Source organism: Pteropus vampyrus, unplaced genomic scaffold (genome assembly GCF_000151845.1).
Source record: "Pteropus vampyrus isolate Shadow unplaced genomic scaffold, Pvam_2.0 Scaffold152, whole genome shotgun sequence".
NCBI classification, from domain to species: Eukaryota; Metazoa; Chordata; class Mammalia; order Chiroptera; family Pteropodidae; genus Pteropus; species Pteropus vampyrus.
In genome coordinates this window covers 1,424,551-1,447,174 of record NW_011888933.1, presented here as the reverse complement: position 1 = coordinate 1,447,174, position 22,624 = coordinate 1,424,551, and the positions used below count along the sequence as shown (strand labels likewise).

The window sequence follows — 22,624 nt, the reverse complement described above, 5'->3', positions numbered from 1 at the left end:
GACATGCTAATGTGGTAATTTTGAGCTATCCTAGAGGAGTGTCTTCTTTCTGGCTGTGATGCAGAATCACCTGGGGAAGCTCCGGAGGTATAGATTCTCAGGGTTAAAAAAACCTAGCAAGTCTCACCAGAGATTCTGATGTGCAGTCAGAGGGATACACTTTTGCCCCAATCCAGGGATGAGTCCTGGGACTGAGGGCTTTAGAAAAGTCAGTGCAATCCAGTGCCCTGATCTTGGTTTCTAATATTCTCCAATAAAAGGAACCAAGGCTCCTTGAAGAAACAGCTGCTTCTAGGATCAGGGCAGGAAAAATTAGAGCCTGGCATATCTGTTAGTGCCAGAAAGTAAAGAAATGTTCAAAAACAAAACCTCAATCTTAATTGGGGTATGTCAAAGGGACACGGGAGCCAAATGAAAGAGTTGACTGGCTGAAGCTAGAACAGTTTGAATAACCAAATAAAACAGTCTTGGATTATAACCCAAAGTATAAACTTAATATGCACAAGTCCGTACTCATGTGAATAATTAAAAAATAAATGCGGAAGAAGAGACAAATCTCTCATGTAGAAGAATTCCAAAGAATTTCATACAAACTCCTCTCTCAGTGGGGGTGGAACATAACCCTCACTCCTTACGTGCGGGCTGCACACAGTCACTTCCTCCAAAGAGAACAGCACGGAAAGGGGGTGGGGGTGGGAGGAAGAAGAGTAACTAAGTGGTCTTCCTCCCCAAACCTGTAAAACCTAGTGGAATCATAAGAAAAACATCGCATATATTCCAATAGAGAAATTCTACAAAATACTTGACGAGTACTCCTCAAAACTATCAAGGTCATAAAAACAAAGTCTAAGAAACTGTCACAGTCAAGAGGAGCTTAGAGAGATGTGACAACTAAATGTAATGTGGTATCCTGGAACGGAAAAAGGGCAATAGGTAAAAATTAAGGAAATCTAAAAAACTATGGACTTTAGCTCATTAATTGTAATGAATGTACCACACTAATGTAAGATGTCAATAGGGGAAACTGGGTGTGGGATACATGGGAATTCTCTGTACTGTCTTTGCAATAAATCTACTATTTTTTCTGTAAATCTAAAATTGTTCTAATAAAGTTTATTAAAATTGTTCTGCTTTGAACTTTGAGTCAACTGTTCAGTTGGATAAATTGTTTTATTTCAGAAGACTATTTTTTGGGACAGTTTTGGATTTATAGAAAAACTGAGCAGATAGTACAGAGTTTCCATATTACCACCCACCTATCCTAGTTTTCCCTGTTATTGACATCTTGCATAGTGCATTACGTTTGTTGCAATTAATAAACCAATATTGATACATTTTTATTAACTAATATTGATTGATATGTTTTTATTAACTAAAGTCCATTGTTTAATATCCGTTCTGTGTTGTACAGTTTTGACAAATGAGTTTTGACAAATGTATAATGTCATGTATATGCTATTATAGAATCATACAGAATAATTTCACTGCCCTAAAAATCTCTTCACCTATTCATCCCTCCTTACTCCCTCCTGAGTCACTGGTAATCACTGATTTTTTTACTGTATTCATTGTCTTTTTCAGAATATCATATAGTTAGAATCATATACTATAGCCTTTTCAGGTTGCCTTCTTTCACTTAGTAATGTGCATTTAAGGTTCCTCCACATCATTTTGTGGCTTGAGAGCTCATTTCTCTTATTGCTAAATAATATGCCATTGTGTGAACATACAGTTGCCCCCTGAAAACATGTGTCATTTCAAACCCATGTTGTTCAAAGGCCAACTCCGTGGTTGGAAATCTGCTAAGTGGAAGACTGACTGTAGTTATACTCAGATTTTCGACTGTGTGAGAGGTCAGAGCTCCTAACCCGTGTTGTTCAAGGGTTAACTGTATCACTGTTTATTTGTCCATCCACCTATTGAAGAACATCTTAGTTGTTTCCAGTTTGGGGTGATTATGAATTAAGTTGTAATAAATATCTATATATAGATTTTTGAATGGACGTAAGTTATCAACTGGTGTTATTTGGAAGTATATTGTTTACTCTCCAAATATTTTCGGACTTCCAGGTATCTTTCTGTTATTGATTACTAGTTCAATTTCATTATGGTCTGAGAACATTCTTTGCATGACTTCTATTATTTTAAATTTGTTCAGATGTGGTTTATGGCCCACAGAATGTCCTCTCTCTTGGTAAACATTCCATTTAGCTTGAAAGAATGTGTATTCTGTTGTTGTTGGATAAACCACATGAATTGACAAAGATGTCAGTTGGATCCAGTTGATTGGTAATGCTTTTCACTTTATATGCTTACTGATTTTCTGCCTGATGGTTCTTTTGGTTAGTGACAGAGAGGTATTGAAGTCTCTAACTATAATAGTGGGGATGTGTATATATATTTCTTCTTGCAGTTCTATCATTTTTTGCCTTGTGTGTTTTGATTCTCTGTTCATACACATTCAAGACTGTTATGTCCTTTTGGAGAACTGAACCCTTTATCATCATGTAATGCCCTTCTATATCCTTGTGTGAAGGATTGGTATTCTTTTTTTAAATATTCAACAAAGTTCACTGATAAAGTCATCTGGCTTCTTTATGAGAAGATTTAAAAATTACTAATTCAATTTCTTTACCTGTCATAGCTCTATTTATAGTTCTATTTCTTTTTGAGTCACTTTTGGTAATTTGTCTTTTTAGAAATTTATACATTTCATCTAAGTTGTACAACTTATTGGTATGAAGTTGTTATATAATATCTCTTTAGATTCTTTTAATTGCTGTACCCTTTTTCATTACTGATTTTGGCAATTTGTGTTTTCTCTCTTAATTTCTTGGTCAGTCTACCTAAAGGGTTGTCAATTTTGCTGATCCTTTCAAAGAGCCAACTTTCGTTTCACTGATCTATTTTTTTTGTTTTCCATTTCATTGATGTCTGTTCTAATCTTTATTCTTTCCTTCCTTTTGCTTACTTTGGATTTAGTTTGCTATTTATTATCTAGGGTGAAATTTGAGGTTATTGATTTGAGAACTTCTTTCTTTTTTCCTCATATGTGCTTATAGCTATACATTTCACTTTAAGTACTACTTTAGCTGCATTCCATACATTTTAAATTTTGTATTTCATTTTCATTTATTTCAAAATATTTGAAAATTTCTCTTGTGATTGATATCTTCTTTAACCCATTAGTTTTTAGAGTGTACTGTTTCACTTCCAAATAGTTTGGGGTTTCTCAGATTTTTTTTTTTTTACTGGGGATCATAACTCCATGTGTTAGAGAACATACTTGGTATGGTTTCAATCTTTAAAATTTATTGAGACTTGGTTTGTGGCCCAGCAATAGTTTATTCATTTGGAAGCAATTTTAAATTTAATTTTTATTTTTTATTAAACATTTTTTTATTGAGATATAATTCACATACCATAAAACACACTCTTTTAAAGTATACACAAGACCATGTAACTATCACCATAATCTAACTGAAGAACATTTTCACCACCCCTAAAAAAGTTCATACCCACTGGTAGACCCTTTCTCTTTCTCCAAAGCCCCAGGCAACCACTAATCAACTTTCTGTCTCTATGGGTTTGCCTGTTAAGGACATTTCATATAAATAGAACATAAAATATGTGGCCCTTTGCGTCTGGCTTCTTTCACTTAGCATAATGTTTTCAAGGTTAATCCACATGGTAGCATGTATCAGTACTTTATTCCTTTTTGGGCTGAAAAATATCCCATTGTGTGGATATACCATGTTTTGTCTATCCATTCATCAGTTGATGGACATTTATGTTGTTTCTACCCTTTGGTTATTATGATGAATACTGCTGTTATGAACATATGTGTATAAGTTTTTATATGGTGTACATTTCTAAGTAGTATATAATCTCTAAGCTATGAGCTAAGTACCTGTCCACTCAGGAAACTGGAGGGTGAGGTGTGTGTGCTTTTGTCTATGTGCTTATGTGTCTTGTCTTTCTGTGTGTGGGGCCAACCAAAGTTCCTGGATGTTTACAAAGAGTCTTTGGGTTTAAGAAGAAGCCATAGGGCTGAGTCAACTCTTACTATCTTAATTCTACCCTATATGCTTCAGCTCTCCCTGGCTACATGCCTCACTTTCTGTTCTGAACCACAGTGTAAGTGAGCCCTGCAGGGTGGGAAATAAGCCATGACATTCATGTCCAAAGAAGCAGTATGGTATTTCTATTATGCTTTTCAGATGAAAAGAAAAGTAATATGTATCATATTGTGATTTAAGAAAAGCAATAGTAAAAACCCTGCTCTCAAGTTAGTGGGGGGAAAAATCATCCATCAATCAATGGATGTGATGATGTCCGAATATTACTTTGGTTAGAAAAATAATCCCACATAAACTACCACTTTTCTCTCCTTTGGTCCTGAAACTTTCATCACTACACTGCAGTGCATCTGTGGACAAAAGCATGTGGTGAGCCAGACAGTTGTTCACCAGTGTCCTCTAGTTTTATTCCTAGTAATCGATCAAGTTTTGGCCTTTCTTTGAGACTACGATTTCCCATCGCCTATCATTTGGCACTAAAATGGTTGTGACGATTCTTCTCCAGGCTTTATTCTAAAAATGAATCTGAACACTCTTTGTTACCTAATAAGGTAGAGCTAGGCAATGTTTCTTTGGAACTCTGTTATCTCATCCTGGATAAAGGTAGTGAGGTGAGTTGGAAATAAATATAGAAAACTAAAGGGTAAAAAATGTTCTCCGGGAATAAGGGAAATCTAATACAGGGTAAGAGATAGAGATACAGTCAAAGTCAGTCTGATCTGGCCAAATAAAATTGCATGTGACACATTCAGGTATACGTTTATAAGACAAGAGATTCTGTACCTGCTTGTTGAAATATCCTCAAAAGGGTAGAGGATCTCTCCATTGTTACAGATTTCACAGATGAACCCCTTCTGGCTACAAAGACTGCAGCTGTACACGTGTGAGGTGGCAAATTTAATGACCTTGCCCAAGAATGGAGCCAGCTTTCCCTCTATCACCTGCAGAAAGAGAAATGGGACAGGGAAGCAAATTCGTTGAGAACAGAAGTCTTGCAGATGAGGAGGACTGGAATTCCTTTCCTTTACACAACAGGAAAACCTCTAATTATAATTTCTCAGCAACTCTGAGAAAGAAAAGACATAGTGTTTTTGCTCCAAAAGAACTCTCTGGTTTAAACCACTGGAGGTTGGAAAATGAACATGTTGAAATGTCTTTTGTATTCTTCTTTCATTGTAGGGTGGTATAGGGGATTGAGGACCAACAAATGGGGAACCCCACTTCCAAGACCAACTTCACGGTAATGGTTTGGTATAATAGGAATGTGGTAGATTTCCCAAAATTGATTGAAAACATACAGGGTAAATACTAATGTAGACTTTTATGCTGTAAATTCAATAATACCTTTTCTCTGATGAGTTAATAGGATAGTTTTTTCATTATCTTCCCCAAGAACATAAAACAAATGTAGAGAATTTTTGTTGTTGTTGTTGTTGACAAACATATTAATATAAAGAGGATGCAATTTGGCAATATTCTGAGGGCCATATCCAAAATGAAGATTTAAAAAAATCTCTTGATATTTTAAAAAATGGGCCAATAATTGGGAGATTTCACATAAAAATCCAGATTTTGGGGCTTCTTTTGAAAATCATTAGATCTAGCAAAACTAGGCTTGAATTCCAACATGATGATGATCCTGGCTGTGAGTAAGGGCTACTTGCTTTGGCTGAGGCACATGCTCTCCTGCTGACACTTGCCCCGACTAGTCCCTAATGTCTTGCATCTGCCTGCCTCCCACAGTTACTTCACCTTTTGGGCCTGCAAACACCCATGAGTTTGGAACCAATGGTTAGTCAGATTCCTCCCTCACTTAACTAATACTGCATGGGCCTCAAAGACTTCAGCAGTTCATACGCTAACAAGGTAAGTCTGCCTTTATTTGTCTCTCATTAATGCATATTCATTTCCATGCTGATTTTGATATAAGAAAAAAAAAGATTAAATTTAATTTGGAAATACCTAGAAATAATTGGAAATAGTTGGATACTTTCAAATGAATACACAGTTAAAATGACAATTTTACATAAAAATAACATCTTAGGGCAATGTAGTAAATCAAACCCAAAGAGAAATTACAATGCTATGGTGAATAAATTAGTAGAAACTGACATTACAAAAACAAAAGACTATAAGAAATGTATTAATGTTTTTTGCAAAAAAATGAAGCTATGCATAATACAGAGATAAAAATGAAAGTGGTTTTTAAACATCACAGAATAATCTCAGGATGTTTTAAAAATGAATATAATAGTAGTTAACTCTAGGGAAGAGAACATGTTGGAAAAGCAAGTCTTTCATTTTGTACACAGTTGTGTTTTTGCATTTTTAAAAACAATGTATATTACTTTGCATTAAGATGCAGAAATTGAACAGAAAAATCAAGTTTACTGCTTTGTATGAGTGGATTTTTTTCTTAATAGAGGGTAGAAATGATGTTGGCTGTTTTTTTGAGTCAAACAAGTATATTTTCCCCCATTATTTAACATACTTTCCTCTCTATTACCTTTAGAAAGCCATAGGTAGACCTCTTTCTATATTTATTTTCTCAGGACCATTAACTTCAATAAATCCCTGTAAAGTGTACTGCTAATACCAACACATGATACACACTTTCTAAGAAATAACCACTACCAAATCATATACCCAACCACCAGAAAACATTTTCCAATGTGTCATAGGGTTATTTCTAAATTGTGGTAACAATACTTCAGCTCTATTTGGTTTTGCTTACATTATTCTTTCCTAAACAACCAAGGTTAATGACACATTTAAAGATAGACACGAACAAACTATAGTCCATTTAAGGGAAAACATCAGGATATATAACAGTTCTGGAAACCAGGTGAGTAAGGGTTGTTTGAAGAAACTGAGGATGACAAGAGAAGACCTTGAGGAAGACATGACAGTTATCATCTAGGATCTAAAAAAGAAGGAAGATTGGGCATCTTGTGCATAAAGCTTTTTCTCCATTTAGATGACTTCCTTGAGATAAGGGGTATGAACATTTTGAAGCCTTTCGAAATATTTCACCAAATTTACACTGCCAGCAATGTATACTTATTCCTATCTAGGGATTTTAATAAGCTGTTAAAAAATTAATTTGGGGATTGATATCTTTATAATATTTAGTCTCCCTATCAAAAAAAATCTGATCTATATCTCCATTTTATTAAATCTTCATTTATTACTGCTTAATAAAAATTTTTCTTCCATGTATATTTTTTCTTACCAGCTATTGCTTATATATTAAAATATGTGGATGTTGTGTACATCTTTATATAACTATATATTACTGCATTTTTAGGAATGCAAATCATTTTTAGGTGATTATTTTGGGTTTTCTGAAAGTAACAACCCAGTCTCTTCCTTTCTACTATTATACCTCTTGTCTATGTTTCATGTCTTATTGCATTGCCCAATGCTCCTAAAGCAATATAGTAATAATGGTGTTAGCGGACATTCTTGTTATTTCGAAGAAAGTCAAACTGGAAATTATAGGGTCTATAGTGAGTAGCCCATTTTCTCCATCAGAAACATATATTACTATTCACCACATTTTATTGATTCCCTTTCTTTGTGAATAACAGCTTTATTGAGATATAATTTACATACCATTTAATTCACCTGTTCGAAGCTTACAATTAAATGTTTTTTAGTTTATTCAGGGTCGTATACCATCACCACCATCAATTTTAGAACATTTCATCAACTCTTCCACAAAATCCCACACCCATTAACAATTACTTCCTTTTTCCTCTTGACCCAACCCCCAAGCCCTAATCAACTAATAATCTATTTTCTGTTTCCATAGATTTATCTGTTCTGAACATTTCATATAAATAGAATCATATAATAAGTGGTCTTTTGTGACCACTTTCATTTAGCATAATGTTTCCAAGGTTCATGCTGATTCTCTTTTAAACATCTCTAATATAAGTCTCTTTTTCCATCTTGCCTCGGGCTTTTATCACTTCTCTCTGGATTAATAAAATAATCTTCTAGTTTTACTTCTCAATGCCAGCCTTTTTCCTTTGATTCATCCAGCATATATACTATTCAGTTTTAGATGATCACTTTCATCATATATCATTTCTTTCCTCAAACCTCGGTGAATTCTTATTTTATCATTAATAAAAACTTTACTCATTCATTTTATAAAATTATATTGAGTTACTGTGTCCCAGATACTCAATACAAGAATGAACTGGACAAAACTGGAGCTTACATTTTGCCTGTTGTGCAAGTATCTCCATAAGCAGATTCCACACTATCTATCCAAACTCACTTTCCATTTCTTACCATGTATCTTCTGTTGGGAGCAAACTTTTCCTATATAGAATATGCTTGCTCTTGCTCTTGTGCCTTCTCCGATGTCATTTTCTCTATCTGAAGTTTCACTTATTTCCTTGACACTCATTTACATTTCGCCTAGGCTTCATGGCTCAGATCGATTCTGGCTTGGTCTGGAAAGCCATCTCTGGCAATTTCAGATGTTTGGATCTCTCGTGCTTCACATAATTCACTTTTACATCATGTAATACAGAACTTGATGCTGTTTTGTATTCTTTGCTATAGTTAAACATACGATTGTTTTGCTTATCCAACTATAGACTGAACATATAAAAATGATACTATCTATAAAATGGTGATTTTACCTAAACAATGACAATTTTATATGGAGTAACCTAAGAGAATGTAAATTGCTTGAAGACAAAGACTGAGTCTCATACTTAACTTATCTTAACTATCCCCTGTCTGCCAGGCACCTAAGTTCTTGTCAACTGACCAAGGATGCTTTCTTGTGTTTTTCCTTGGCTGCAGCTCTCATATCTTAGGGCCGTCTTTGGGTCACAAACATTTTCAATCATTCTGCTGTGTGATTTAGAGAGGAGCATAAAGAGTGCATGGACCTGGTGGCAGCTCAGCTCTTCAGGGACTCTTTTTGCTTCTTTATACTTGATTAATTGCTCTTCCTATTTGTCAGCTTAGGTTCATGGCCATGTTCCAAAAGGCTGAAGCTGCTGGAAGTTTTCTCGCCAGAAAAGTGAGGTAATAGTCTATAAGTGTATTTTAGAACTTACAAACATTTCTTCAATATTACAGAACTGAAAACTTTATACTTATAGTCTTCCAGGGGTAAAAATATATTTAGGAGGTTTAAATCTTATCTTTAAATACAACTACTAGCAGCATTGGGAACAGAATCTAGCTATTCTGGCTTCTGCTCTAGAGGTTTCATCACTACAAAGAAGTAGGTTCTAGGTATGACATCTGCTAGGGTTCTTTTTAAAAATCAGATATATCTTCACTTTGGATAATTGCTTAAAAAGAAATCAAGTGTCCTCTCTCTCGCCATCTCCTCCTGCTCCCAAGAGGCTTGCAACTTTCTCTCCCACTTTCTTGGTGGGGACTTAAGGTTAGGGCCATATTCTACAAACATCAGGAAGACGGCAGCCTTAAAGAGGACTCTGCTACCTTCAGGTTCCAAATGAGAATGAAGACTAGAAAAAAACTAACAGGATGCCAATGGACCTGGAAAATGACCATAGGCTGGGCAAAGTTAAATGGCCAACAAGCCGACAAGCTGGCCAACAAGTGCACAGCCCGAGGAAAGTCAGATATGAGAACTCTGCTATGTCAGCCCTAACTTGGAAGGCTTCCCCAGAGTGACAACAGTCCTCCACGGGGCCCTGCATGGGGAAAAGTCCTACGAACTGTGTATCCAGAGTTGATCCAGAAGATTCTACTGTCGCTGAGAGCAGGCCAGGACTGACCAGGACAAAGTAAACCACAAGAGGAGTTCCTTAATAATACTGGCCAAAGCTTGTTAAAAAAAAAAAAAAAAAAATCTAACCACGGTACAGTTTTTGCTTCTTGACAACTTGGGTGTATTTTTCTGGTGCATCGTAGTTAGGGAGTCTCCCAGAGAGGCTGACACGACAGAGATTACAATATTTCCTCAGAACTGAGTTGTCTCTAGGTATTGAGAAGCAGTGGGATAGAGAAGAAAAAGCAAGGCTGGAAATGGCCTTTCTTATTCTTTTCTTACTTGCAATTAAATTAGTCACAGATTAATATAACTTTATAATGACCCATCAAAAGTCACAAGGTCATCAACCAGGTGGTCAAGTGGATAAGTGATAGCGAAGTAGGCCTCAAGACGAGGTTTAGTTATCCCTCTATTGATGTTCCCCAAATTGCCTGCCTACATGACCAAAACCATGACAAAGTAGTTAGCGGAAAGCATAGGGAGCTTTCCCCCATCTCCTCACTCCTCCGCAATCATCCTCCTTTTGCTTCTCCATGTACCAAATTGCCCCATCTCCTTGAGAAAAGGCAGATGTCCAAAACGAGGTGAAAGAGTTTGTTTCTATTTTCCATTAAATTTAATTTCTTGTACTAAGGAAGGTACTAGTCTGATTTATTTACTTGGAGAGTGTGCATATATGACTATTTCAGAGGTATTTTACTGACCAGGTATTCAAAGCATACACATTTCCCTTTGTGACTTAAAATGGTGTGTCCTTTCATTGCATGGTAGGATAAGGACAAAATGCAACATCAAGCTGATATCTTTTTTTCTGATTTTGCTATTTTTTTACTTTTGTGGTATCCCTACAAAATCCTTTCACTCTATCATTTCAGGTATTCTAGAACTCAAAGAGCCATCAAATATCACTTTCCATGGCCCAGCTAGTTGGCCAGTGGAACAAACATGCTTACCCCTATTGTGTGACAGCAGCCCATGAAAGCCGCCTGGTCAAACTTCCATTCAGGGACACACACATTTTTCCCCCTCTTCTATTCTGGTCAGGATGGTCAGCGCTGGAATTTGGGGACTATGGCTTTCTTGCAGACTAAGACAACAGACTTTATTTGATTTACTTTCTTGCAGACCAATCAAAAATTACAATTAAGTTAAAAAATAACCTAGTGCTGCCTTCTCCAAACCACAGTTTCAGGAACAGCTGCTTATTACTCATGTGTGGCACCAGGAAATTGCAGTGTCATGTTCAAGGTCTGCAGCCAATAGAGATCTGTGGGATTGGGAAAAGGGCACAAATGATTCTTTTATGTTTGTTACCTTCACTCCATTGGCACTGCCACAAAATTCAAAATCTTCAGGGGGAGAGGCACAGAGCACTAGTAACTTGGACAAGAAAAAAGAAAGAAAAAGCTCTTTCTTACTGAATTTCTTTATGCATTGGCTAATTTCTTTCCCCTGATTTGTCACGTTACCTTCCATTTGAATATAAGAATTCCTCAGCCATTGTACAGCATTTAGATTCTGGACAACTGTTGGGAATATTTTGATGAAGAGGTCTGCTGCACTTGACAAATGGCCCCTCCTCTAAAAGTCTAACCAAAAGACCCATTCATAGTAAACAAAGCCACCTGCCACTCACCAGTAACAAGCTAGCTTGATGAAATGGAAGAATCAAAATTGTTACACATTGTAAAATGATTTCCAATATAATTTAGTTTGCATTTGCTTGGCCAGAGGCCCATGAAAGGTGGCACTCACTATTTTCTCTCTGAGTGCCATTTCTCAGCAGTAATAGACGGGTACAGTGAAGTCTGAGAATCTAGACCAGGTGAGATCGTGGAGAGTTAGGAAAAGACAGCCTGTGGATTCTGCTCAAGTTTGAAAACCCTAACGCAGTGAGAGTATTCTGAGTCTTCATTCAATTCTCAGTTTTACTGCTCTTAATCTTAAGTCCTTAAAAATAGAAAATAAAAGGCATGTCAGCATATTATTTTTCCTGAAAACAAACTAAAAATTTAGGGGACTTTCCTATTTCAAAAAGTTTGCTAAAACCCCATTTTCCCATAATTAACCTTTGAGTTCCTTATCACGGCTTAGTATTGGGATGTTTGTATATAAACAGAAAACCGTGTCTTCTCTAATTAGCTGCTCCTCGCCCCTCTACATCCATTACAGGATTGCTCTAACACAATGGATTTTTGGCTAATCAAGCCCTTCGCTGAGGGCAGATTACGATGTCACCAATAAGCTCTTATCTGATCTTCTCCAAAAGGTGACAATTTCTACTTAAGATTTTGGAAAGTATGTGATGATTTAATACAGGTTGATGTAACAGTAGATTTGTGAGTGGTCACCATTGTTCCTATCAAGTCACATTTTGCTTCCAGCTGGAAACTAAGTCTTACAGAATAAGAGAGAAAGGAATTTCAATTATCTTCAGTGGCTGAATGGCAAAGATGAACCCAAGAACATAAATTTCTTATTCAGAAAAATATATAAGATGGGGCCTAATATATAAGATGGTTTTTCTGTACTATAGGAAGTGCCTCAGGGGGTGTGGCCTAGTCAAGACAAAACCTCATGGAACTTCAGAGGAAGCATTTACAAAGAATAAAAAGTACAATTATGTAGTCTAAATATTCTGAGTCCCCAAACAGACGACATAGTCTGATATAAGTATGTATGTATTATTTATGAGGGAAAACAATTACAATATTTTACATCGAGACAGTTCCAGAAAATTCTCATGGTGTGGTCAGCAGAATTTTAATTCTCTGTTGAGTTAGTTATATGCCTGAAATAAATTTGATTTAGGCCTCTACTATTCATTTTGGCCCTAGTTAGGACATTATTGACTCACTGCATAGTAAAAAAGGAAAGGCCCTAAGTGATCTTTTAAACAGCTTTCTTACTTAATATATTACAAATCTGAGATCCAGAGAGGTAATGTGACCTGCTTAAGATCACCCAGCTGGTTAGTGACAGATCCTGAGTCCCATCTTAAACACTCTTTACCACTCTAAAAAAAGGAGTTTCTGAGGCACATGGGGTCAGATCGCAGCCTCAGGGTTTGGGTCAGCCTGAGAATTCTGAGGTGACGGGGTGCCTACTGACCTACCGTGTAAAAATGGAAGATTTCTGAGACTGACTCCATCCTTGCGTTGAAGCGAGGTGCATAGTGTAGATTGGTCCCAGTTTATGTTCTCAGTTTTGATCCGAACTGGATCTGCCTTTGGCTTATAGAAAGATTTATTGTTCAACATATTTACTCCTTGTATAACAATTCTCTAAAATGGTCACATCTTATGTAAATTTCTGAATATGGAGTATGATTTTGAGTAACATCTACAACAAAGACCCCATGTTTAAAGGACATAGAGAAATAGAGGGGAAATAAAAGCAACATTACCTGATCTTGTAAGGGAATGCCTCAGTAAGAGTTAGGAGAGACATAAAATGCAGAAAGCAAAGAAGAAAAGGAGAAATAGGGAAAAGATGGAAGCAAAAAAGAAAAAAAGGTTAAGAAATATAAGAGAAAGGCAATTCAGAAACTCACAGAACAAAAAAAAAAAAAAAAAAAAGGATGAAGCTGACTGAGATTGAAATGGGAGTTAGAAACCTTGGTTTCTATTCCTACTTATGTCCCCCATTAAGCTGCGTGACCTTTTTTGTAAGTCACTTAACTTTCCAGGCCTCAGTTTCCTCATCTACAAAATAAAGTGATTATACCAAGTCATTCAAAACTAGATGATCAGTAGGGTTCACTCTCAGTTTGAAGATTCTACGATTTTGTGATTAATGAACAGAGGAAATGTCAAAAGACGCTTGCTGAATATCCCCAGGAATGTAGAAAGGGACTATCTGGTGTGACAGATAAAAGGTGAGTTTAGCCACACTAATTAGAAGATACCCAAGGAAATTTTCAAAAGAAGTGAAATAATGTCACCAGCTTTTTATTCCTCTGCTTGCTGAGGGCCATTCAGAGAGGGAATTAATGCTTTTTAGGAATCATCTCCTCACAGGTGTGCAACCAGATATCAGTTTTCCTGAAGATGCCTGGAAATCCCTCCCTTTCATCAATGCATTTAATTAGTTAATGTTTAGATAACACTTAGGGATGAAAAGTACAATAAAAATGTTCAACATTATTATTACTTAACAGCTTTTATGAGACCAGCAATGCCTAAGATTAAATGAGAAACCAAAATAAGTTCCTGGCTAGAACGTTGTGATCTAATAAATAGCTGGGTCACTGATGTGAGGAAAAACAAATCCTGCTTATAAACTGAAACAGGTGCTCCTTATTAGCTTGCATGTCGTTGTGTTAAGATTGTCGGTAATTTTTATTCTATGCCTCAAGGTGTCAACAAGTAGTAAAGCACCACTCACTACACAGTACTGATAATGATTTCACACATCCTGTTTCTCTAGAATATTATCTGCTGAGTTTGTGATGTCTGTATGCTGGATATGGATTGAAGTACATATGGGAATTTAGTATACAATAAAAGTGGGGAAAATAAATTATATAATAAATGATGTTGGGGCAACTGGTTAGCTATCAGGGTTAAAAATAAAGCTGAACCTCTAACTCATTTCATAAAAAATGTAACTCCAGATAAATGGAAGATTTAAATATAAAAAGAAAGCCATAAAAGTATTTTTAAAACTATAAAAATGTATTAGAGAAAAATGATAGAAAATCATTTACGTGGGGTAAATATTTTATAATCCTAGAAACCACAAAAGTGATAAATCTGAATATATAAAATTTAAAAATTAGTCCAATACAAAATATCATTTACAAAGTCATACGAGAAAAAACTGGGGAAAAAATTTTCTATTTATATGAATAAGTGCCAATTTCCTTAATATAGCTCTTTCGAGTTAATAAAAGCCTACAATATAATTTGAATACAGGTTAATGAAATAAACAGGTAATTCAAAAAAACTACAAATGGCCAATAATATATATAAAAAAAGGATGCTCAACCTTAAAATGGAAAAAAAATACAAATTAAAGTAACTGTGAAGTTATATTTTATTTTTCAGATTGGCAAGGATTAAAAATACTATTTATATAAAAAGTTAATGTGGATGCACTCTCAAGACACTGAATGGAAGTATAAATTGGTTCTACCTTTTTAGAAGCCAAGTGGCAACATTGACCAAACTACAAAGCATACATACACTACAGACACATTTACACATGTGCATGGGGAAATGTATGAGGGTGTTTACTGCAGTACTGGTTCTAATAGAGAAAAACTATGCAGTGGGAAATTATTCAGTCATAAAAAAGAAATCTTGCCATTTGTGACATGTATGATTCTTGAGGGCATGATGCTAAGTGGAATAAATCAGACTAAGAAAGACAAATACCATATGATCTCACTTATATGTGGAATCTAAACACACATACACACATACACATACATACACACACAAGCTTAGATTCAGAGAACAGACCAGTGGTTGTCAGAAGCAGGTGGAGTGGTGGGGGTGGAGTGAAATGGATGAGGGGGGTCAAAAGGTACAAACCTTAGCTATAAAATAGATGCCATGGGATATAAAGTACAGCATGGTGACTATAGTCAATATTGTATTACATATTTGAAAGTTGCTAAGAGATTTTAAGGTCTCATCATAAGAAAAAAATTCTGGTAACTATATGAGGTGATAGATGTTAACTAGACATTGTGGTGATCATTTTGCAATATATACAAATATTGTAATATATATAAATATATACATCATTATGTTATAAACCTGAAACTAATATAATGTTATATGTCAATTATACCTTAATTAAAAAAATTTATCACATTCAAAGATGATAATTTCTTAAAACTTTAAAAAGGGATAGTAAGAGTGGAGAAGAAAGAAAAATTTTAAGAAAAATTTAGGTGGTAACATTGGAAGATGTCTGTGATTGTGTGGATGATGTTTGTAATAGAGTTAAACTCTATTTTGATGTTTGACTGTAAACAGCTTTGAAGCCTCATGCCTGCCTCTTCTTGTCCAACACCTGGGCAAGCTAGGAAGCCCAAGTGTTCCCCCTTTAGCACCTGAAGGAGATTCAAAGCACCCACTCTCCTGTCTACCTATGGAAATCTTCACGTAGGGCCAACCCCTAACCACAATAAAAGTCCCAAGCCAGTTTGCTTCCCTTGCTCTCTCTAGCCATTTTGACCTGCCTGAACTGCTCAGCTCATTCCAGAGACCTCAATTATGTAAGAAATAAAAACCTTTTTGTACCTTCAAAAAAATGATGTATTTTTGATGTTTAAATAATGAATATGAACTGCCACTTTTATAATACATGTTTAAATTGTTTAAAAAACCCAATAACAGCTCCACAAGCATAGCTTTAGAAGTATATGAATATAATTTGCACATGCATATATGTAAACATGAGTTAAAAAACCTTTTTTTTGTTTGTTTGTTTTGTGGCCTGTGTTTTCACTTGTCCTCAATAAAATGTTTATTTTCACAAAAAGTCTTGAAAATTGCCTATCAGTGAACCTGTTGTAACTGCATCAGACTCAGTGCTTGTATCCAAGGAGACCTCTTTATCTAATCGGAATGTTTCCTGACTTAGGGGTTTTTTAGGTTTTGGAAGGTAACATTGCCCCCTTCAATTAGAATGACTTATAAGATATGCAGGGTGTCGATAGCCATATCTAATGTCAGGCAATTTATGGTGGTTTTTGTTTATATAATTAACACTGAATTCTAGCCATTTAATCTTATCTCTTTAAATACCTAACTGGGAGTTAGTAAGTAAGCAAGTAGAATGCATATTGTATTTTCTATGAATCTCACTGAAATGTTTTAAATGCGCTTTTTCACTTCTGCTGGACCAGGGCTTTTTCCTTCCTGCCCTATTAGAAATAAGCTACCCTTACCAGCTCCGTCCCGAGGCACAACATTTAATCTCCATCACCTGGTTGGTCTGGCAATTCTAATACTTTTAGGTTGTGTTTTGTAATCAGCAGGAGGAGAAACAATATTGGTATCAGATTTTTGAAGAATCCATTCCTCATCTATTCAGAGGTCACAATAATTTCACCACGCAGGGCACTGGGCAGAGGAAGTATGTTACTCAATCTGGATGTTTTTTTTCCCCCAGTCTGAATGTTTTTAACCACTTAGTTTGGTGTCAATCCAAGGAAAAGTCAATGAACTGACTGACTTGCCTTAGACTTGGCCTTAAAAAAGAAATGAAAACTGTGGTATTACAACAGGAGGACATGCAAAGATAATCAAAGATAAAGGTGTTTTGAATAATACGCCCACCTGTGACATGTTCAGAGGTTCAGTAAAATCTAAATGGGAAAGTGCCCAAAGAAAGAAATCTCAGGAAACAGTCAGCCTTCCAGAGGGCTGGGGACCAATTTGATCTTGACCAGTATCTGACAGCCTTCTCCATACCACCGTGATGGGCTGCCTTTCTCTGTTCTAGCATCTCTGTACCACCAGGCCAAAAGAAGAGAGAGACTTATCTAGATTCACTGGCTACTGCTCGTAGCTCTAGCAAAAGGAAAACTATCAACCAGGGCAGAATTCTGTATGAGTTGTAGAGGTTTCAATTTTCCTTAGGCTTCCAGTCTTTCAGAAGCATGATTAATTGAAAAAAGATTTTACTTAGTCTCTCACAATCCCTTTTTTTTTGTCGGAGGGTGGCGGGGGGGTGGGTTAAAAACAGTTCAGCTAATTGAAATTCCACGCAGTTGTAGAGTAGCTTATGAAAACTGGGAGAAGTTTTACTGGTTATCTCTTATTATATTTCCTTAAATTGAGGTATATGATACATAAGATACAGTGCACAGATCTTAAGTATACAATTCAATGAATTTTTAAACATGTATGTGAAACTACTATTATCCTATCTATTCTCTTGGTCTCCAGCCCCAACCACTCTAAGTCACTTTTATGCTACCACCAGAAGGATCTTATAAAATACAGATTTGGCCAAACAATAAGAATAATGACATTAGCTGTTGCACCACACCCACAGCAGTGATTGACTGTTTAATATGTTTCAGTTACTTCCCTAAGCCCTTTAATTCATCATCTCCTTTAAGATAATACAAGTCAAGCACTTAGAACATTGGTAGGAACACAGTGAGCGATAATAATAATCTATTATTATTATTATTTACAGGGGCCCTAAAAAGTCAGTATTTTTATTATTACCAATTTATAGGTGATAAAGCTAAGGCTTAGAAGGCTTAAGTCATTTGCCCAAGGTTGCTCAGCCTGAATGTGTAGAGTGGGGAGCTAGACTGCCAGAGCCTGGGTGCTAACCACTATGCTTTAGTGCCTTCTCAGAGCTGGTATCTCTTCAATGAAACCCTCTGCAGCCTCTTCAGCCCCTATAGGATAACGTCTCAAGTCCTTAGCATGCCCTCCCTGCCCTACAAGGTCTTCCCACAAGCTAAGTACAGACTGTCTTTTCATACTTCTTCTGGTTTTTATCTACCATCCATTCATATCTCCTGTTCTCATAATGTCTGTCTGCTCATCATTCTCAGAAAAAGTTTTATATTAATAACTACCAGTTATTGCTATCATCATGTATGAGTTCTGGTTGCTTTCTGTATGTATTTCCAATTCTTACTGCAACTATCTAAAATAAGTAGTATACCATTTTACAGATAAGTACACTGAGACACAGAAAGATTTAAGGGACTTTCATGGTTAGAGAGGCAATATGCTTCAAAACAGGACTATGAACCCAGGCCATCCGATTTCAGTGCTTGGTCTCTTATTCCACCACAATTCCCCTCAGGTCACATGCTCTCCTACCTGCCTCAAATGTCACTTAGTTTCCAAGGCATTTTTGACTTGTGCACCAATTTGCTCCCTCTTGCTCTGCTGCCTTCCACAGGTATAAACAGATCACTAGTTAAGGAGGAATGGCTCTTGCTCCATTTCTATTCTAGGCCTTTCCAAGCACATTCAATTTTTGCATGAAAAAAGCTGAAACTGAATATTTCTGGAATATTCCTACTGCAGGCCTCAGAACCAAACATTTAAATTGCAACTTTGTCGGAAAAAAAAAAAAAAAAAGGCAAATCTTTGACCAGATGGGGTTATGGTCTAATGGCATGAACACAGAGGGCAAACGGAGAAGTTGCTGCCAGTTAACCACCACATGTACTTTAGCAGAACCTCTAGGGGATGAGTGATTCATGAGCTCCTGGGACATGTATAATTCCTGAAGGATGAGCTAGCCAGCTCTGCAAACATGAGGACAATGGAAGATGACTTCTGTGGGCAGTCAGAAAGGCCATACTGGGCAATTTTTGAACTGACTTGAAAAACATTTTATCATTGGAATAGTTAACATTCTTGTTGATTATGTAGAATAAAAAATACCAAAGCATTTGAACATTTGGTACATGTTCAGCTCCTTCTGTACCTCAAAAGTGAATATTAATGTGCAATCTGTAAAGTCTCACGACTTGACAGGAAGTGGCTGGCTCTGCAACTGCCTCCTGATAAGATTTGGCAGCATTTGATTGTGATCATTCAATCATACTTGTATTTAAGATGACAAAATAAGTTACTTAATTCTTTAGCTTACTATTTTTACATAATTTAAACTACATATGCATCTTTTCAAGTTCCAAGCTAAAAATATCTCATTGTTGAGAAAAAGTACAAAAATACAAGTTTGAATCAGTACAATTGTTAAAATAATTTAAAAAGTAAATTGGGTTGACAAGGTGATTCCAAAGTTGACCTGGAAGAATAAAAGGGCAGGCATAAGTAAGACAATTTTGTAAAGCAAGAATATGAGGCTGTATTTGTGCACCAGACATCAAAATAGATCATAGAATTCAAATAATTGGTATTGGTATTGGAATTGGTATTGAGGAAATACCAAGTGATTGCTCAGAAACAGACCCCAGGCCACACATGTAATTAGATTATGATGAATTTAAAATAAAAAATAAGCACAGAAAGGATGGCTTATTAAAAAGTGGAGCTGAAATGATGCTTAACCATTCGAAGAAAAAAATCAAGCTATATCCTCACCTTATACCACAAAGGAAAATAAATCCTAGAAATTTATTATTAAAAGTATAAAGTAAACTATTAAAAAAAGACAAGAAAATATAAAATATCATTTATTTGAGCATGGGGGAAGGCTTTGAAAGTCTAAAAGCCACAGAAAAAAAAATCACGCAAGGGAAAAATGGACAGATCTGAACACAAGAGTTATAAACTTCTGTTTATCAGAAAACATATATAAAATCCAAGGGCAAACAAAACTAGGGAAAAAAAAATCACACATAAAGGGTTGATAGCCTAATGTATAAGGGACTCATATAAACCAACTGAAAAGATAGCCTGCCCTCAAATGGGCAAAAGATCAAACAATTCATTAAAAAAATAAAAGTAGTAAAAAATATAAAAAATGTTTAGCCTCACAAATAAAAAATAGCCAAACAAGGAGAAATTTTCTGCCTCTAAAATTACTAAAACTGTCTGTTTTTTAAATGACAATGGCTAGTGGTCCAATGATATGAGGGGAGAACTTGCTTCTACTGTCGGCAGGTATAGCTATAACAGATTGTACCCAGAGCTTTTAAAAAGTTCAAACTCTCTGACTATAGCTGTTCCTCTTCTTAATTTATCTTCATCAGAAACTAAATAATTTTGTACAAAATGTATATCACCATTATAATACAAAGTTGAAAACCCCCTAAATGTCCAACAAAAAGGAGATGGTATTTAACTGCCCAATGAAATCTAATACGGGAATTCAAAATATCTAGTGCTTCTGAAGATTATTTAACAAATTTTAAAAATGAAGATAAAAAATCATATATTGTAAAGAAGGAGCGATGTTCTATACTTATATATGCATAGAAAAGAACTAGCTGATATGTATCTAAATGTTAACTATGGCGGTGGGTTATTGATAGCAGCAGCTAACATTAGCCTGGTATACGATCTCATTTAATCCTCACATCATCATCATAGATACACCGTTTTATCAATGTGGACAATGGGTGGTGGAGCTGGGAATGAAAATCGGTTGTACCAAGGGTTGGGATCTGAACTGCTCTGCCATGCTGCCTGATGATTATTTTCTCTTTAGTAATTGATGGTACTTCCCAAATTCTCTACAAATGAGTATATGTTTATAATCTGGAAGAAACCCCACAACTTTTAAAAAGTGTATTGGGGCCAAGAAGCTGTAGGGAGTTTTGTGTTCTATCCTGTGACAACCTGTGGTATGGGAGACTACCACCCCTTGGCTATGAGTGGTTCTTCAATGTCCCTTCCCTTTCTCCTATTCTCTCCAGTGTAAATCACGGAGTCACTCGGCTCGGTGAGGGAAGGAAGTTTTGGTGCGTAGTGGCACCATCCCGGAGCCAGTCTGGCCTGCTCATTTTCTTGCCTCTGCCTTCCTCTTTTCCCTTCCTCCCACCAACCCTTAGGCTGTTGAGCAGCCCCTGGGAATAAACCTGGTTCAAGGTTCTGGTTTAACAAAACAAAACAGGGCTTCCTGGGGTTAACTCCAGGCTGGCCTTTCACAGTTCTATGATTAAATTGCATTTTTCAGTGGTTCCGCCTTTAAACTCAAACCCTTTTAAAGAGAAATTTAAGGAGAGCAAAACATAGGAAACAGTGCCAAATGCCAATAACATATTTTAGTCGTTTGGGGGAATGGGCAGCTTTAGAAACCACAAATTCCCACTTATGCAAGGGCTACTTGAGATTTTTTTCTTTATTGCTTAGTGACAGAAGCCTGGCTTTAGACCATGGTCAGAGTTGTTCTCTCTTGTTTTTTCTTTCTCTCTCTGAAAACAGTTAATAAAGGTCTGAGTTATCACAATGAGAGGTGGCTAGTCCTACAGCTCTAATTAAATAACGAAAATCATTTTCTACTGATGATGTAGTTAGCTCAGACTAAAAGGCAGATCCAAGTCTATAACTTGGTACCTGTTATACCTGCTAAACAAGCTCAGTTATACTGAACCATGTGCTCTAAACCTGGGAGGCTCCACACATGTGACTTCACCACCAGTTGGCAAGGCTTTGGTACCATGTGCTCAGCTAGGTGTTCTGTCTCCTTTCTCTCAAAGAAAGTGACTGAAAGGGAAAGATAAGATGTAAGTTTTGTTTTGTGACTATACTTTCCAAAACTATGCTGGCACATACAAAATGGAAAGAATCCCAGAAAGCTTTCTTCTGTAGCCTGAGGTCCATTCTATCAGGGATTATGAACCTAAACATCAGAGTCCGATGATGAGCTTCCTTCCTCTTCTCAGCTAAATTAAGGTGTGGCCAATCCAGTCCCAGGGCATGAACTAATAAACTGTACTACATTATCACCAAATAAATTGGAAATAAGGTGACAGTGAGCTCAAGTTTTCATAGCCACTACTGAAATTACTAGCAAATGTGAACTAGTCCCACTTGAGGATAAGTAGATAGCAGTGGGGGAAAAAAAACCAAACTTCTTTATATATAGAGTACTGAGCATTTTGGTGGTAAGCATGTGTAGGGTGTACAGGACAACTATAGGCCAGGGAAATAGTCCTGGAATGAAACAGCTGACAGTCATCTGAGTTAGCAATCAACTAACATGGGTGCAAGAGATTAATTTTATTATGTAAAGGTTAAAGTTAACTGATTCAGTCAAAACTGCAAACAAAAAACCTAGAGAAAATAAGAACTATAGGAAATCTAGAAAAAGATGCAGATATCTTCAACAAAGTACTAATAAACTGAATCTAGTGAGCCATGTAAA

General features: G+C 36.2%; 1 protein-coding gene across 3 annotated transcripts in view; it reads right to left on the bottom strand.

The window, feature by feature from the left end:
* Positions 1–22,624, bottom strand: part of PLEKHM3 (pleckstrin homology domain containing M3) — a 171,491-nt gene that overhangs the window by 24,927 nt on the left and 123,940 nt on the right. For 2 of the 3 annotated variants that reach the window (XM_023536249.1, XM_011369645.2), the window contains one exon: positions 4,863–5,020. The exons of the other annotated variant lie outside the window; for it this stretch is intronic. In XM_023536249.1, coding sequence (XP_023392017.1) covers positions 4,863–5,020 — 158 coding nt within the window. The remainder of the gene's footprint in view (positions 1–4,862; positions 5,021–22,624) is intronic. 3 annotated transcript variants of the gene reach the window in all.